This window comes from Rhinichthys klamathensis, unplaced genomic scaffold, assembly GCF_029890125.1.
Source record: "Rhinichthys klamathensis goyatoka isolate OS25496 unplaced genomic scaffold, OSU_Roscu_1.1 h1tg000048l_1, whole genome shotgun sequence".
Lineage (NCBI taxonomy): Eukaryota > Metazoa > Chordata > Actinopteri > Cypriniformes > Leuciscidae > Rhinichthys > Rhinichthys klamathensis.
The window spans coordinates 754,439-771,426 of record NW_026606594.1 but is presented as its reverse complement, the minus strand read 5'-3'; the positions used below and the strand labels follow the sequence as shown (position 1 = coordinate 771,426).

Sequence of the window (16,988 nt, the reverse complement as noted above, 5' to 3'; positions counted from 1 at the left end):
GGCCCTTTTCTATTGGTCACCCTGGATCAAAATGACAGGTTGACCACGCCCACTATGTTTTCCCGCTGCCGGGCAGTGTGTCTGTGAGAGAAGAGCGAGCGAACTTGTTACATGTCGAGCAACGGGTCGTTTAGTGAGTCGGATAACTGATTTAATATCATAAACTCGGTGACAAGTGAACTGAATTATTCTCTTCTTATGCTCACCCATTTAAATACTTGACGTTGGCTAAACCAGTGACGTTACATTGACTTTTAACAATATTAGGCTTACAAATTATAAATATAATAGGCTATAGGTACATAAAATACATGGGCTAATATAAATTAGGTTTTATAAATTACTTGACACGTTTTCTTTCGTTAATGATATGTAGATGAAATTGTAGCCTATAACATGCACTTATCTACTGTAAAAAAAAAAAAGACAGATATTTTCCCCAGCAGTTTTTAACTTTTTGCTGGTCACATTTTTCATATTTATATTTAATCTTAAGTAGAAATTTAAATAACGCTGACTGTCAGAAAAGAATCTGGCTTTCGCTTAGTGTGACTTGCTACTGTTAGCTGCTGGTTTAAGGCCTCTGTCATGTGCACGATCTGTCTGTTATCAAAACTGCATCTCTCCAGAGCACCAAAAGTTAAATATTGTACCTTTAAGTAAAGAAATCCTGATTATAATTTGTGATCAATGATCTGAATGTTATATATTTGTTACATGAGCTAATTTTGGAATGTTTGGAAATGTAAACAACCCATTTTTGTATACTATTGGTGGCTCTGGCTGCTAGCTATGCTGTTGTGTTGGCTTGGCTAATAAAATCTATTCAGCGATAAAGCTACTGGTTTAGCCAACGTCAAGTATTTAAATGGGAGAGCATAAGAAGAGAATAATTCAGTTCACTTGTCACCGAGTTTATGATATTAAATCAGTTATCCGACTCACTAAACGACCTGTTGCTCGACATGTAACAAGTTCGCTCGCTCTTCTCTCACAGACACACTGCGTGTGCGGCAGCAGCGGGAAAACGTAGTGGGCGTGGTCAACCTGTCATTTCGATCCAGGGTGACCAATAGAAAAGGGCCTTTCATCCTGGTTGATAGAGACCGCCCACTGAGACACGGCTTCACTCGCAAGCAAAACTTTTCAAGTCGCAAGCAAAAGATTTAGTCCCGCAAAATAAACCCAGAAAAGAGAGCACAATTTGTGTGTTTGTGTGATGAAAAAGTGTTTGAAATGCACAAAGAAAAATAAAGGTTTTCATAGATTTACATGCACTGCAAATAATTGTATCAACTTGTTTATTTCTGAACCTTAAGACAACTTTTTTTGCAATAATCTTACATTTTTTTAAATGACAAAAATAATAAATTTTACTCTCAAACACAGTACGTTTGATTGAATAAAAAAGACACAAAGGAAACTTCATAAACCGTAAAACAACGACAGGACAAATACCAAGGAGAAGATTTAAAAAGAAACGGTGTTCATTTTTTCTGAAGTTGCTACTTTTCATGAAGATATTAAAAAATGAGTGTAAATATTGGGTAGTTGTTGAATTTGGTACACACGTCATTGCCATTCTCGTGAAGATCCTTTTGGGAAGCCGTCTTCAGCGTTCACTCTAATATCCGGCGGCAGCGTGCCAAGGTGGGTTCTTTTCAGCACAATATGTGGAGTAGCTCTTTTTTCCTTTTATTCCTAGACGCCAAGCGGTTTGCAAAGGTCCCATCCTTTGCGGCGGTCCGTTAATAGAGAGGGTGCAGGTATGACGTCAGAACCCGGAAGTGTAATTTGCCACTGGTTCCTATTTTCCAATGGGGTTTTTCAATTTATGAGTAAAATGAAGCCTGTGGTAAATTACACAGACTCACACCCCAAGCTTCCATATGTAGTTGAAAAAGGTACATAACTCGTCCAAAATTGTCACTATTGGTGCGTGTAATTTATGTTGTAGAACAAAACTTTAATGTATAGTGAATTTATGTTTATCACAGGGTTTACTTTACTCATTAGTTAAAAACTTTAGAAGGAACCAGCTACGAATTAGACTTTGAAGTCATACCCGTGCCACTCTATACGGAGTGTCTGCACCGCTCTGTGTTCCCGTTAAGGGTGTCCATGGATCTTTTTGAAGAAAGTAGGACGACTGCTTGTGTCTTGGAGGTGGATGCGGAGGATGAGGAAGAGGATGTAAGAGGATCCTGTACCTTCTAAAGAACACACAGGAGATCAGCTGCCGACGCAACAAGAAGGCCAGGGTGCCGAGGGGAACAAAGCCCGATTCCTGGCTTCCCTGCACGTGTCGCTGAGATGTGACATTTCTGGGGCAAGCTTTCCTCTCAGAGTGCCCGTTAAAGGTTTTTGTAGGTTGGCACAACATAGAGCTGCGGACTCCCTGTGAATCGTCACCGGCAAATCACTTCCACCTCAATTGCCGAGCGACTTTATCTTCAGCCTGGCGAGCTGCTGAGGATCTGTTTGCGTGGCTATCCCCTGCAGAGAGGCGGTGCGGAAGTCGAGGCGCACCTGCGGTCCAATGCACTGCCTTGTGCGTTTCTCAGAGATGCTAAATCAGAGTAAGAGAAGACAATACAAGGGTGAATAGCCCTGGCCTCTCCTGTTCCACAGAGACCACCTGTCACGAGCACATGGGGAGAGTAGTTCTCTGGGCCTTGGCCATGAGATGTTAAAGTGAAGGTTAAAGGTTTGCCTTTGGGGGCGATGGGGACTGTTTGGAATGCAACAGCTGCGTCAGTGTGATGGGAAACGGAACGCGTTTGAGCTATGGTTTCGCACAGACGCATTGTTCTCTTTGTTCTGTTGCAGATTTGTAATGTTTTGTGCAGGAATGAGAGCAAAGGCTTTGGTGCCACAAAGGTATATCGTTCAACACCTACTAGCAAGCAGGTTTACGGAAGGTGTGCGTTCTCTGAACGCTTTGGATTGTGGAACGTGTAATATTTTTGTTAAGGGCTGTTTTATTACTGGGCATATTTAGCGGACATCCTGCTTTGTCGTGAAGTGGTGGATTTACTGACTTGGGTTCACAGCTACTTTTATTTGATACTTTTATTAGAAGAGGAGTGGCTTCATAGTTTGTGCCTGGTCAGTGCATTGGCTCTCCTCACTATCTGGACAGAACAAAGGCAGTTAATGAGCAGTTTTTGTGTCATGGGTTTAGAGCAGTAGTTCCCAAAGTGGGTGCCATGACAACTGGCTAGGAATGCCACAGAACTTAAACAGCCTAAAATAACTATCCTACCATATAATATTTTTTAATAGCATATATTTTGAAAATATACAAAAACACCAACATATGAGCATGTCCAATCGAATATAAATAAGCGAAACAACAATGATATATTTCAAGTTTAAATCGCCCGCTCCGCCCTCTGTACTGGTGCGCGCTCAGTTTTATATTTCACACAGAGATTGACAGGATGGGCAAAGATGCGCTAGGCTTCTCATCCCTGGCATATGTGAAAAACAAAAAAGGCAGCACCTGTCAGTGAGCACGATCTATCCTCGATCTATCTATTTTTTTTAAATTATAAGGTCAAGTTTGAACAAAGCAAATTAAAGAAAAAATGTAATTGGAGTTTGTTATTAGCTATTATTTAAAGAGTTAAGTATCAATCTTTAAATGTGTTTTTGTTCCAATGATTCCCATATAAAGTAATTGGTTCATAACACTTATGGAAACGATCGTTGACATGAAGTACACTTGTCTGTTAACAATGAGTTGACAGTTTGAACGTTCTTGTTCACTTTTAATTATTTTGAAGATCTGAGGGGAATTGTTGCTTTCAGTAGCCTATGGCTATAAAATACAGACAAAATGATATTCAAACTCACACAGATGCTTTTAACATTAAATAAAGCACAATCATACTTTGTTGTTTTTCCAGCCGCAACGTCGCAGAAATAGAAACCGTTTTTAAAATAGAATCGTTGTGGCTGGTTTGGACAAAAACTCTGATTAACATGGAAAATATACCTTTAATCGCGTGGCGTCTGGTTAGGACACGGTGTTAGGCCTTTTGTCTGTTGTGATGCATTCATAATAAATTCATGCTGCTGTTTATGCATCATTTGTTGTTTGCTCATCTAGATTTAATTGTATATATGTAACAAAATCACTATAAAGTGCCTTTGGTGTCATCATCAGAATCACATTGAAATTCTGAGATTTTATGATAAATCAACAAACATTTACACACTTGAAATGTGCTTTTCTCATTTTATACCATTTTCTTTGTTTGCTCAGCTGACTTCAGTGGGTGTAAAAAGTAGTTCAATTACACAAAATAAATAGTGTTTTTTAATATTGTTATTTTTCTCAAGTTGTTTTAGTCAATTTGATCATTTATATGCATGTAATTGGGTAAATATATATTAAATAAATATTTACTCCACAAACACCTGTTTTTGGGGGAGAGGAGAGGATTCTCATTATATCAGTGACTGCAAAGAAATTGTGACTATTTTACTTTTAAAAGACATTTAAAATAATAGCAAACATGAAAGGGGAAAAAAACAATAGATTGTTGTTCTATTGTTGTTCAACTCAGCCTTGTTGTTAACAGGAAAACCAAGTGTTATATGAATGAATGAATGCTTGTGTGCTTGTTTGAATGTGTTGGTTGATTTATTAAGGGTGGTTTGAGTCCTGTGATATTGTGGTGATTGGTGTGTGAATCAGCTGGAGATGATGATGTATTTAGTTAGGAATGTGTGGTGGAATGATGGAGAGAAGAGTGTATTGTGTATGAGAAATCCTGTCACAAACCTGAAGAGTGTATCTCCAACCCTTGTGAAACCCACAGAGGCAGCAAGTATGGAAGGTGTTTTTTTGGGTTGGAAATGTTTGCCTGCAGAGAAAGACCTTCCTGATGAGTAGCAGATGTAGTCAGTGTGGCAAAGAATGAGAGAAGTACCTTCATTCCCTGGTCCCCTCCGGTGTGTCCCTCTGTGGAGTCGCGCAGGTAGAGTCGCTTGTCTTTACACGAGCCAGTCTTCACACGACGAGGGATGAACACGACCATCGCCGCCCCACGACGGCTGCCTCTTCTGCTGCCGCTACAGACACACTGACTGCTTATATACCTGAATCCCCATCAGCAGCGTCACCATCTGCTCTGCAATCAACCAACCACACGCTTTCTGCAAAGTCACCTGACGCTCTACACACCATTTACTCGTTAAACATCATTAACCGTGGAAACCACACGCTACTCTGCCTCCTCATTACCTACGACCAATGACAACAGCTAACTGTGTGTTCCAAGTCAACTATCACTCTTGACCCACTGTTCATACACTCATCTTTGTGTGCTTTCTCTCAAAAGTTTCATTCATGTCCCCCTTTAACACCTCTGTACTCTGTGTTTGGATGTTAACCACTCACACCAAACACACTATACTAACCATGTCATTGTGCTGTACTGATTTCTTTCATCATCTCAAATACAATAAATATCTATTTATTATAATCAAGCCACTTGGCTCCCTTTGTCCAATGTGCCATAAACAACCTTGTGTATTCCTTCTTTTTTTTTTTTTTGGAGAGCCCCGGTAGTTTTTTGTGTACACTAAACAAACTCTCACAATGATGATGATATCATCCTGTTAAATATGCAACTATTCATACAACAGTGGTTCTAAACCTCAAAGCTGGAGCACACTTCCAAGGGGCCTCAAGATAATTGAGGTACTCTCATTTTCAAAGTCTGACTTCCACACCTGAAAAACACACGTTATTAATGAAAACAATCACACACACATTTTTTTAACTACAAACTCACCCACCCACTCACTCACTCTCAGTATCTTTGTTTCTGTGCAGTTGGACCATCAGCAGTACAGCGTCTGGACAGCTCCGCTGTGAGGACCTACTCTTGCTGAGAGAACATGACAACTTCAAGCTGTGAGTGACTCCCATGCACTCAAAACAACCAGCATGTCATTGCCCCTCTCCTCTGCCATCTGCAAAATAAATCACTCATTAAATCAATATACCCAATGAGTAACACATGAATTGAGTTTGCATCATCAACAATCCTTCCACTGAAGTGACAAGAGTGCACCGGCATCTACGTGACAGTGTTTACGCAATTCAAACACACTGGCCTTTATGATCGCACCAACCATTAAACAGCCATTACGTTACACTCTTATTACATGTAACTACAACTTCAGCCAACAAAGCTTGCCACTTTATCCAAACAACCAGCAACACGTATTGCAGCACCAGCTTCCTCCACCCCAAATACAGCTTTCATAGTGCATCACTCCATAATCACAAATATTAGCAGCAGGGATACAACTACATGCTGCTTTCCTCAAGCAACTTCAGAAGAAGTACAAGACTGCAAAGTCAATAATCATTCATGCAGACCTCCTTAAGGATTCCAATCAACTCTTTGGAAACACTTAGAACACCACTCCCAACGAGCGGAACAAATATGTTTTCAAGATTGCTTGCTCTAAAAATACATGGCTGCAAAAAAACATGCAACCTGACAGGAATGAAATTCCAGCTTTTAAATCAGATAGCCTTCACCCAAACAAACTTTGTGCAAGAGTGCTAAAGGACAATATGTACTTCTCCCCACCCGCCACTCCACTCAACCCACAAACACACCTGCTGAGCAGCAACAGCAACCACTGCTCACAAACACATTCCCACCTTAGCTAGAACTGCTCCAAGATTCAGCAAGGGAAGCCAGGAAAAAATGGAGGAACTGGTGTATGCTGGAACCAAGCTCTCCCACTGTCTCCTCCTCCTGCACTTACATTCCACAAACTGGAGTGAAATAAGCTGTATCGTAATTCATAATGGGAAATGTTACATTAAAAGCCCTTATCACAGTTCAAAATTCACTGACTGCCTCTTTATTGTACAGTGTCATCTCTCAAACATGTGCTCTACAACAAAGCCCACACACTTGTCCACCTTTCTCTCATCGTTTACTCACCCTCGTGTCCTTTGATGTTTCTTTCAGAGTCGTACCTTCAAGTTGGCCCAAACAAACGATTCTGACGAGTCACACTGCCAAGAGAACAACGGAAGCCTGCGGAGGACGGGGCGAGGAGGGGACGGTGAAGGCCCGCCGACCTCCGACGTCCCGCTCCTCTGCCGCAGATGCCGACGCGCTCTCGCCCTTTCTATCTTCTTCTACGCCACGCGCCTCCTTCGGCTTGAGTACTGTGTATTTCTTCTACAGGGGATGTGTAGGTTCAACTGTAAATCACTATAAATAAAGCTCTTTTATACATAGAAATACATAAACAAATATAAAGAAATATATATATACACACACACACGTCTATATATATAAAAAGATAAACCACACATTCAGACTTTGTGCACATTGCGTCTTTTAACGTCAAGGTTTTGAACGCTGCTGCTGTTGTTATGGATTTTCCCCCAACACCCGAGAGACGCTTTCAACATGCTGTTGCTTTTCATTCCGTTTGCCCATTGAAAGCCCCTCGCCCAAAAACAATACATACCCGTCCGAGTCTACGTCACGCTCGTTTTTTGCGCATTTCATCCATCATTAATTCGTGAACCCACGTAAAAAAACCTAAAAGTGACTTAGCCCTCCTAAAACGCCCTCGACACTCACCCTCACCCAATGGCAATGGCTACATTACTTTTTACATTTTCCACAAGAACATCGTTGATTGGATATATTTAACTCTCGTGTTGACTTTAAAGCGTACGCTCGCACGTGTTATTGTTTGGTTTGAAACAATGTAAAACACGTATAATTCATGATCAAATGTCCCGCCGCAGCCTCTCGTTAGGGGAAATCTCCAAAAGACAGGCCTAGCTCGTAGTGATCGTACACTTACTTTGGTGTAAAAAATGTTTCCGACTCTTGTTTGTGTTCAAAATGCAGGGAACACCTCTTGTACAGCCCTCCACTTCCTGTCTTTGAGTTATTTCTGACACTTCGACAGTTTGTACATCCCTGTTTTGCACGCACAGAGAATCGTTTTATTTTGTGTCCATTTTTTTTATTTATTACTGATTGTATCTTGGTCAAAACTATGTGGTGATCAAAGAACTTTTAATTGTCAATAAAAGTACACTCAAATAGGTTTTCTTTATAACAATCATTGTCGGAAATCTTTTTACAATACATTTCTTCAAACTGATACTACACTAGTACATTACATTTCACCTTGATTGATCCATTAAATTTTTTTTATAGTGCAAGTGTGTGTTGCAGGGTGAATCTCTGTCAAGAACATGTCCAGCTTATATTTTGCCAATCAAAAGGAGGAAAACAGTATTTCACTTCATGAGAATGGAGACAACTTTTAGGACCACTCACATTACAATAGAAAAACATCAAACTTTTCTTTACATAAATTAAATAAAACTTGTTTCTCTTTTCTCCTGATATTGGGGTGAAATAAATATAAACTGGACGTATTTTTGTAACATTCACCTATTCAAACTTTTCTAAACTATTTGATTGGTGTTAATTTGGTCCAACTAATACAAAACCTTCAACAAATACAACTTATCTTATTAACACGCATTAATGAAATACTTTTTTTGGTTACAATTTAGTATCACATTGTTATCAAAGAAATATTATGCCCAAGCGAGGAGTACATTCTATTGGGAAACACATTCCTCTATTGCAAATATTCACAGAATCTCACATCTTAGAGAGGAAGGTGTGTGTGTCCGTCCATTTCTGATGGTAAATTATTTACCAGGTTCTTTTACAGTTTCTTTCAGCATCTTTTCAATGTCCTTAAAGACCTCAGGATCTTCTATGGTGGGACTGATCTATAAATTTCACATTACAAACATCCAAATTAGAAAGCTCTGCAGTACCATAATACTTTCACTGAACAAGAGCATTTGCTGCTGCCCACCTACTTAATAACAATCATCATGTCAAGAAAATACCTTAAAAGGCTTGTCGTTCACCAGGTTAGCGAGAGACGATCGTGGAATTTTTCCCGAGCGGGTTTTGGGAAGAGCTTTGACAAAGACAACCTTCTTGAAAGCAGCGACCGGCCCGATGGTGTCCCTCACCAATTTCACCATCTCATTCACCAGCACTTCTTCACTCTTCTGACACCCTACAAACAAACACACACAAATATACATCCAAAAAATATACATCCAAAAAGTGTATTCTTTCTATATATATATATATATATATATATTTATCTTTTCTTCCTTTCTCACCATTCCCAAGCACACACAAAGCCAGAGGCACATGTCCCTTCAGGGGATCCTCCAGTCCCACCACAGCACAGTCCACCACGGCAGGGTGCAGCAGGACAGACTGAAGGACACACACACACACACAATATATGGTTTGTTAGTATGGCAACAAGAAAGATTTGTTATTAGGGTTGTTATTATTTGTGTCGTGAGTGAGACCTCTTCGAGGGCGCCGGTGGACAGCCTGTGACCCGCCACGTTGATGACGTCGTCGGACCGAGACATGATGTACAAGAAGCCCTCCTCGTCCACAAACCCTGCGTCCATGGTGTCATAGTAACCCTAGGAGGGAGTACAATAAAAATACTTTTCAATACAAAAATACTAACACACATTCATGACTGGTATACGTAATATTTCTTTGAGCTGCTGGATGGCGCTGCACCCCATAAAAGCACACATCACAGCATGCCATGCAGTTCTTAGATCAATCCAATTTGCTTATTTCTACAATAGCTAGACCTATTTCATGACATGTCAGTGATGTCTATTAATGTATAAACACCCATATACAAAGACATTTTACCATTATACTACAACAATGGAATATAAAGCCTACTTATAAAGCCTTGAAATTCTATTTCAGTAAGTTTTGTAATTATAATGCAATGAATGTACGCTACATGCTTGCGTATTCTCAGGCCGCAGTGTACTTCTGTCCGGTTCTTATATTCAGTACCAACAAAAACATACACTTCTAGTTACATGTAATGTAAATGTAAACTTGTAAATAAAATGCCAAATATACCAGCTTAAAAACATTACTTCTACCAAACATTGTCGGTTCATTTCTCTTACTCTAGGACTTCCTAATACTCACAATATAGTGCGCATGTCATATGGATCACTTTTATGTCACGTTTTGGGCCTTTTGAAAGCCTCAACGTATCAGTTCCAGGTCATTGTAAACATAGCAGTTCTTCACTCAAAATACATCAAATGATCAAAACATCATTTACACCTTTCGTCACCATCAGCGTGTGGATTGAATGCAGCCAGCCGCAGCTGACATGTAATGATCAAAAGCGCATGCTGAGCGCCGTCCTGTGATGATATTATGACTGTCCTGCCTGATTATTATCAAAAGAAATGGATATAGACATCCTAATCAAACTGCGCGTAACAGTCTCGCCCTCGGCACGCCCACAGACCGTTCACGGACCTGCTGATGCGTACCTGGAAGACGCTTGTCGGAATCATTAATCGGATAGCTAGGGCGGCTTCCTAAAGTTGGGTACGCAGCTTTCGTATTGCGAGCACTAATAAAACTAATCGCTGGACTCCAGCCTTCTCAGATCCTGATTGAGGCACATAGTATCAATTGACATTCATTAGATATTCTGTCTAAGACAAAATTCACTATTTCGTATTTTACACATACAAAAATTCAAATCACAAAGGCACAAACCACACTTATTTGCATATTTTCTTAATTTCTTCATTATTGGGTTATGTTGTACGCCGGATAAACCTTCCCCTAATCTGCATATAAAAACATAAACTGTGACTGGTCATTTTGCATGTCAGTCCCTTACTGCCTGTCTGAATGGGTCTGTCTGGATTTTGACCACAGTAACTGGACCAGACGTAACTGCAAGTCCAAAGTCAGCCTATGCTGGTGATACAAAGTGCTCCTTTCAAACTACTGCACAAAAAGAAAGAAAGATACTTGCATGCATGTCACAGTAGAGCAGATGGTGAATATATGCGTGTATATCCTCCTGGGACCCAAGAATAGACTTTTGTCCACTGTAGTGGACATTATATTTTAGTGAATTTCTCTGACATCATACATGTCACATGACACAACCTGGGTGTCCTGTAAAGAGCACATTCAGGACTTTTGAGAGATACCAAATGTTTGGAGGTTTCACCATGAAAACAACTTCTCCTTGGTCTTTAAAAATGTCTGACATTAATTTAGTGATCAAATGTAGCATTCTTATGGAAATATGATAATATATTGTAATTATATTTAAATTGGACTACTTTTTCAAATTGTATTTCATAAAACAACATCTCAGGAAAATGTTAAGGGGTTTCAAATAAAAAAATTACTTTCTGTTACAGAACAGGGCATTGATTTCAAACGTGTCCACTGTAGAGGACATCAGGACTAAAATCATGTTTATCAGGCATTCTGGGAGACACAACAAGTGAATATGGAAATAAATTATACATCAATATTCCTATGAAATATTAGATATTATTATTAAAATGTTGCCAATTATTACTCCAATTATTACACTTATTTTTTCATTAAATGTTGCTCCAAGAACACATTAATGTGCAAATTAGATACAGTGTGTAGATACATTGCATTGAATGGGAATATTAATTTATGGCCATTTTACCCACATATTGCAAAAAGTAAAATGGTGTATCAATTCATTCCATTATTTCTTTCATAACATAGTTGAGAATAATCTTTATACAAATTTTGGTTGAAAAAATCCTGAAACCCCAAAATGTATTGGTGATTGAAAAAAAATCCCATTGCTTTTGCCTATACATATAATTTCATGTCATTTTATTTTTTAAACAACTTAGTCCTGGCGTCCACTACAGAGGACATAGCATAACGTATGAATAAAATATTATTTTATATATGTGTTTTTTTACCATTTGTTTATTGTGCTCTAAACAGTGTGATGACATGGAAAAAAACTAAATTCAAAAAACTTTTTTTTTTCTGGGTCTCAGGAGGATACAGCTGAATGCTTACAGGGAACTTGGTGAAGTACAGCTTCTTAAACAGCGTCTGATTCTGCCAGAGACTGAGAGCCGCCCCGGGAGGCAGAGGAAGCCTGTCGAGAGAAGAAAAAGACATGTTTTCACAAGAAAAAAAAATTGTCAAGACGTGACCTTGCTTCAAGGAATAGGATGTTTTCAACCTTTCAGAAAATGCTTTCAAGTATAAATATGAATGACAATATTCAGAGGATTAACAGCAAACAGATTCTGTCATGATTTGCTCACCCTCATGTTGTTCCAAACCTGTATGACTTGTATTCTTCTGCAGAGCATAAAAGATGATATTTTGAGAAATGTTTTGGTGTTATTCAATAACCAAACTGTTTGATTACCAAAGTACTCGCAAAATAAAGTCATCATTTTTGACTTATTCCTCTTTTTTTTTATATATAATCCTTGATGGCCACATAAATCAAAATACTTCAAAAAAAAAAAAAAAAAAAAAAGGTATGTGCGACTCCTGAAAGTGTTTATGTATCGTCTTGTTTTATAAAACACAATTTCCTTTTAATCCGAGCTTCTATCCGTCTGGCTTTCAAACAAACACGCTTTTGATTAACATCAAATCTACCGGAGAACAAAAATGACAACACAAACATGTGCGAGATTAGTTCCCTCTGCGGCGGGCGAGGACAGACGCGTCGCCAGGCTTAGACGTGGGTTGCACCTGAAGAAGGCCTGAAAGAACACACAAAATGCTCTTTTCTAAGCAGACGGTGTGAGACGAGACCCCATTAGACATTCCGCTCAGACTCGGCCTTAATGTCCTCGTACAAAGACTGAGATGTTAAAGTCAGATCTGTGATAAAAAGATTCTCTTCAGCTTTGGCTTTGTGTCATTAAATCTTTTATTGTGTGGGGAAGATGAGTGGACATTGAAGTGGAAAGCACAGAAAAGGAGAGTTATTTGTGAAGATCAAACAAAGAGGTTGGGCTGTCATCTTAAAGACACGGCGGAGGTCTGGATGGGCATTGGACCTGTCAAAATATGACTGGCTGTCTACAACAGGGGGATAGAACATTCGGTCATATCATTGAAAAGATACTCGTATTGATCTTTTATTCTTCTTCTTATTATTATTGTGTATTTCATACAGTTTCATTATTGAAGAAGCTCTGAAATCAGCATTGTTTAGTAACACATTTCACAGGTTTCTTCATGACCTTTTCATCTAAAGGTGTACACTTTTGACGTTTAAACGTTTGAAATTAGTTCAATATAAACATAAATTGTACTGTAACTATTTTACCAGCAAAGGATAATTGAAGGAAAAATCATCCCAGGATGCACCTCCATTTGTAATATTCTACCATGCGTTGTATCATTTATACCTGTCAAAAGTTTGAAAACATAAAAAATATATATGTTTTTGAAAAAAGTCTCTTATGCTCACCAAGGCTGCATTTATTTAATCAAAAACACAGTAAAAACACTAATATAACTAGTTTCTATTTTAATATATTTAATTTTTTTTAATTCAAAGCTAAATTTTCCATCTGAAAGCAATGGCTTGGCAATTTCATTTTAAAGGGGGAGCAACTTATTACATTTTGATGAACTGATTAATTGTGAATTAAAACAGAGAATGGCTATTAGAAAAAAGGTCCATTTTAATTGCATGTTCACGCATCTTGATGCTACTCCAGGACATTTGTTTCGTGATGCGATGCCCGGCCCTGTGGCCTCATGGTAAGTGCATACGCTCCAGAGATCTCCTTCATCTAGCCTGATCCTACTGCCATTCCCTTCTGTCCCCTTCCCACTGTCTCGATCGATAAAAAGAAAACAATGAAAGGATTAAAATAACTCACTTTACCACAATATTTCCCAGAGTCCTTGGTTTCACCTGTTGCATATCATCATCAATCACTGTCACTATGAGACAAAGATAAAGAAAGTGCTTTGGTCATGTATTGAATTATCTAGCTATTACAAGCTCAAACGTCAATCAAAAGGAGCTCTGAGACATAATCGCTCATCGATCGACAACAAAGAGTTTGTGATAAACAAATGATCAAATGTAGGGTTAGGGTTAGCCAAAGAACAATGTAGAGGGATCTCACCGTCGTATCCAGGCACGGCTTTACCGGCCGTGCCGGCAGGGGGAGCGAGTGAGCAGCCCAGACCCACACAGGACGCAGTGATGGAGGAGCCGCTTTCTACAACAGAGACAGATGAAAGCTGCATAAGCAGGTCGTTCAGAAGGAGGCACTCGTGTCACAAACATAAGCTCATTAACATATGACCACCGATATTTGCACATCAATGACTTTTCATCGTTCAGCAACTTTGAAGGGGTCTTGTTGCTCATTTCCTAATCAGAAGAAAGGGCATTAACCCATCTATAGAAATCTTAAAGGTACAGTGACGGGTTTCATTCTAAAGGTAAGAGAGAGGGTAAACAATGGTGATGCAAAACTGACTATATTCAGACTGTTGCGTATGAAACCTTGACTATTTCATGAAAAACTGAGTGACCTGTATATTGGCCAGCACTCGTAACATGTTTAATCTGCGTTTGTCAGGTCGAGGAATGTCTGAGTTTGAAAAAGTCGTCATGAAATGGAAATTCTGTTTATTAATCTTTTAATAGCAATAATAATTATAATTAAAGCTGCTAGCAGCATTTAGCGGTGTTCAAGCATTTAAGACAGTTAAGACAGTTAAGACAGTTAAGACAGTTCAACTCAAAAGCATCAAAAGACATTAAGGTTTATGTAGCAAGCATTTAACCACTGACATCATAGATGGAATAGACCATGTTTTAGCATGATTTGACATGATATACAACATTTCAGTGTGATTGTTAATGATTTACTATGTTACAGTATGATTTACCATAGTTTACTATGATATACCGAGTTCTAGTATGATTCACCATGGTTTACCCTGTTCTTGCATGATTTACCACAATTGAACACATTCTAGTAGCCTATGATGTAATATGATTCTAGCATGCTTTATCATAGTTTACCTTGATTTGTCTTAAGTTTACCTTGATTTACCATGTAATGATGATTTACTAGGATTGTATCATGCTTTACCATGATTAATCACATTGCCAGCATGATTTACCATGATACACCATGTAATAATATTATTTACTGTGATTTACCATGTTTCTATCGTGATTTACCATGATTTACCACGTTGCTAGCAATTATGTGAAGCTTCAGAACAGTAAAGTGAATTGAAAGACAAAATATGATTGTGTTATTATAGTAATTGTCACATAAGGTTATTTTTTAGTGTCTAAATATATGAATGCAAAAGCACATGTGAAAAGACTATTAATAAGTATAATGTCCAACAGAGGGTAGTAGAAGACCACTTATTGCTATAGTACCACTTTTATTTTGAACTACTTGGTTTAATCAGTATTGTGCACTAAAGCAAACCAGTCTTTCAATGTGAATTCCATTATGCATGCTCACACACACACACACACACACACACAATTTTGGGTTATGATATTGTGAAAATCTCTTTTTGTGGTCCTTAAGCATTTCAGATATTTATTTGTGATGTAAAAATATTAAACTTTCTAATAAATCATTATTTAATATTATATTATTTATTATAAATATTATTTCCAACATAATAAATATCTTTAAGCATTTGTTTGTTAGCCATTGCTGAAAACTGGTTAAAAAGATTAAAAATGTCTAATGCTGTTGCTCCCTCTAGTGGACAACAGCGGTTTTACAGCCTACATAAACGGTTGAAATGAATGACGGGAAATTAGTTTTTTTTTTTACTTATATCTCGGGAACGAGAAAGTGTAAAAATCTGAAACTCAGAACTTAGATAGTGTTAGAGGAGCTCTGTTGAACAAGACCATCCCGGTGTTGCTGGGTGATTGGGGGCGGGAGTAATGTCCGTTTAAATGCATATCTTTGTGGGCTTATATCTCGGAAATGCCTGGGTCGAATCGCACCAACCTCGAATCGAAGCGAGATGAGGACGGGCCCTTTCCAACAAGCTCTTCCACAAGGATCTAGATGGTCTGGATCAAGAGTTATAGCCGTTTCAAGTTGGGGTTATCACAGATTAGCGATCCGCGGGGGGGGGGGGGGGGCGCTCCCGAGCCCCGCGACGATAGATTTGGATCAAGATCCCCGAGAGGACCTTACCATCAAAATTTGAGCGGGCAGAGACTTTCCGTTTTCGAGTTATGAGTGAATTTGTACTTGGGGGGGCGTGGCCCAATGTTTTACTTTCGTTTTGAGGCTTCCTGTGACAATTAATTATAGAGGCAAATTTTGTCTGATTTGTCTGAAATTTTTCAATGCCGTACAGAGTGATATTACACATGTTCTTGACCTTTTTTAAAGAAGATCTGAGCATTCATTCAAGAGATCAGCATTTAAAGCCAATACAGGCAATTTACCATAGGAAATGTATGGTTTTAAAGCTTTTTGACAGTTATAGCGCCAAGTATGGTCCGATCTCCATGAAACTTTGCATGCTTCTTCACCATGTTATGACACATATGCTCACCAATTTTTGTCAAGTTCTGAGTTTTTATTTATGATTTATAGGCTTTTGTGTGTATTTGACACGCCCCTTTTCTAAATGACCCTGTTATAGCCATACGAAAAATGCAAAAGTTCAACTTTTTTTCAATGATTATTGATCTAGAGAGTCCAGAGAATTGTCCTAGACTGGTCTGGTTCCGATCGGGCGAAAATCCAGGGACTAGTTCGCAAAAGTAGGTTTTTAACATATTCGTGAATATTTAATGAACGATTTGATTGACAGCAATGGTTCTAGAGGCAAAGTTGTTCAACCTGAGGAGATGTATCAAATGATATGCATATTTTGGGGATGTGTGCAACACCACGTGATTACAGAGCCGTAAAACTCGTTAGCGCCAACTAGTGGCCAATTTCTTTCAAAACTCTTACAGACCTCTTTGGCCATGAGTCGAACATGCCCATCGAGTTTCGTTCCGATTGGCCTCCGTTAACC

The 16,988-nt window shown here is 38.8% G+C and overlaps 2 protein-coding genes across 8 annotated transcripts in view; one reads left to right on the top strand and one right to left on the bottom strand.

Moving 5' to 3' along the window:
- Positions 1 to 7,318, top strand: part of ppfia2 (PTPRF interacting protein alpha 2) — a 166,673-nt gene extending 159,355 nt beyond the window's left edge. For all 7 annotated transcript variants that reach the window (XM_056247466.1, XM_056247464.1, XM_056247465.1 and 4 more), the window contains 2 exons: positions 5,849 to 5,929; positions 7,008 to 7,318. In XM_056247466.1, coding sequence (XP_056103441.1) covers positions 5,849 to 5,907 — 59 coding nt within the window. In that variant the 3' untranslated portion in view covers positions 5,908 to 5,929; positions 7,008 to 7,318. The remainder of the gene's footprint in view (positions 1 to 5,848; positions 5,930 to 7,007) is intronic.
- A 942-nt stretch (positions 7,319 to 8,260) lies between these two features.
- acss3 (acyl-CoA synthetase short chain family member 3) overlaps positions 8,261 to 16,988 on the bottom strand; it is a 37,590-nt gene continuing 28,862 nt past the window's right edge. Inside the window, exons 10-16 of the mRNA XM_056247462.1 lie at positions 14,081 to 14,176; positions 13,829 to 13,892; positions 11,988 to 12,069; positions 9,422 to 9,544; positions 9,224 to 9,323; positions 8,939 to 9,114; positions 8,261 to 8,815 (exon numbers count right to left, since the gene is read on the bottom strand). Of these exons, the coding sequence (XP_056103437.1) occupies positions 8,732 to 8,815; positions 8,939 to 9,114; positions 9,224 to 9,323; positions 9,422 to 9,544; positions 11,988 to 12,069; positions 13,829 to 13,892; positions 14,081 to 14,176 (725 nt within the window). The 3' untranslated portion in view covers positions 8,261 to 8,731. The remainder of the gene's footprint in view (positions 8,816 to 8,938; positions 9,115 to 9,223; positions 9,324 to 9,421; positions 9,545 to 11,987; positions 12,070 to 13,828; positions 13,893 to 14,080; positions 14,177 to 16,988) is intronic.